Source organism: Rhipicephalus microplus, chromosome 10, assembly GCF_043290135.1.
Source record: "Rhipicephalus microplus isolate Deutch F79 chromosome 10, USDA_Rmic, whole genome shotgun sequence".
NCBI lineage: Eukaryota > Metazoa > Arthropoda > Arachnida > Ixodida > Ixodidae > Rhipicephalus > Rhipicephalus microplus.
The window spans coordinates 18,660,512-18,662,231 of NC_134709.1; the positions used below are offsets into that span (position 1 = coordinate 18,660,512).

The 1,720-nt window shown below is 48.5% G+C and overlaps 1 protein-coding gene across 1 annotated transcript; it reads left to right on the forward strand.

Annotated features, from left to right (window-relative positions):
- LOC119180895 (proteasome subunit beta type-5) lies at window positions 1-966 on the forward strand. The gene has a single exon (XM_037432032.2). It carries the CDS (start codon window positions 52-54, stop codon window positions 886-888), a length of 837 nt encoding a protein of 278 aa, XP_037287929.2. The 5' UTR covers window positions 1-51; the 3' UTR covers window positions 889-966.
- Window positions 967-1,720: the final 754 nt, after the last annotated feature.

The window sequence follows — 1,720 nt, forward strand, 5'->3', positions numbered from 1 at the left end:
GCGATAAACAACGTTGAGCAAAATTTCAGTTCCCGTCGTTTCTGTTGAATCATGGCTCTCGAAGATCTCGTTAAGTTGGATCTGCACGCTAGATATGGCAAAGCTTCGCTCGACCGCCAGGACCTTCTCGCCTTCGACGACGCATTCGGATCCAACCTCAAGTGCCACACGCAGCTGGCCTTGCCGCCGTTCGCGAATCCCAAGGAAGGGATGGCAGCGCTGCTGAAAGACGATGCCGGTAAGCAGATCAAGATCCGCTTCGACAAAGGTACGACAACGCTGGCGTTCAAGTACAGGGGCGGAGTCATCGTGGCGGCCGACTCGCGAGCCACGGGGGGCGAATACATCGGCTCGCAGACGGTGAGGAAGATAATCGTGATCAACAAATACATGCTGGGAACCATGGCCGGCGGGGCTGCGGACTGCGTCTACTGGCAGCGCGTCCTAGCCGAGCGGTGCCGCATCTACGAGCTCCGAAACCGGGAACGGATCTCCGTGGCAGCTGCGTCCAAGCTTCTGGCCAACATACTTTACAACTACAAGGGCATGGGCCTCTCGCTGGGCGTCATGATCTGTGGATGGGACAAGAGTGGACCCGGCCTCTACTACGTGGACAACGAAGGCAACCGGCTTCCGGGCAATCTCTACTCGTGCGGGTCCGGATCGACGTACGCGTACGGCATTCTCGACAACGGATACAGCTACGACATGTCGGACGAGGACGCCTTCGAGCTGGGCCGAAAAGCCATTTTCCATGCCACCTTCAGGGACTCCGCCAGTGGTGGCATTGTGCGCGTGTATCGCGTCAAAGAAACCGGCTGGGAGTGCATCAGTGAGGAAGACTGCAAGGACTTGTACTACAAGTACGAAGAGGAGAAGATGCACTGATACTACCTTGTCGCTGCAGCCCCTCCCCTTCCGCTTTTTTTTTTCCATTGCACAAATAAACAGCGCATTTTCCTCGAACGCCTCATTTTTTAAGGCATATTGCTTATATAATAGGATCTCCCGCTATTGCGAGACAGCGATGAGATCGGCTTTGTAATGTTCCAGTGTGGCAATTCATGGGACAGATTTTTTTTTTTTTTTGGGGGGGGGGGGGTTATATCTAATATCTCTGGCACACAGAAACCCAGATCAAAATTCTTGTTATACATTAAATATGGTCACTGCAGAAAAAGGTATTAAATCAAATGCATCACAATATGAAGTTGTACAAAGCATTCTCATTGAAAACGAGCAGTAGCAAATTCCACCAAGGCTCTTGAAAACTTTGTGCATTTAAATACTTATGCATATGCAACGACATCAGTTATACAGCAACTTTTGTGCATTGAGCATCACCTCTTCTCTTGCACCACAAAAATTTCTCTAGTCTGCATGGCTAGTTTAGGTTTGCCACACTGCCCTCAAATACTGAGGGCCTCCAGTCACGCCTCTTGCTTCCAGACTTACAGCTGCGATAGATGTGCAGTGTGTTGTACACAATTCCACATGTAACAAATTTTTCATGGCTAAGCTTTCGCAAATGGTGATATAGCTTCATACAGTGGTGCATACTACTTCTAATGAAAGCTCCTTATGATAAAAGTATTCCCTTCGAAACAGGTAGCTACAAGAACTTATATGACCAGTTTGTTATAAACAGACATTATTAAATCTAGTACAGACTAGAATTCTAGCAATCTGATTTTTCGCAGTGTTCATACAAGCTTCTATA

Excerpts from the sequence above, each read along its gene's own strand:
- LOC119180895 (XM_037432032.2), top strand. The coding sequence starts at position 52 with ATGGCTCTCGAAGATCTCGTTAAGTTGGATCTGCACGCTAGATATGGC.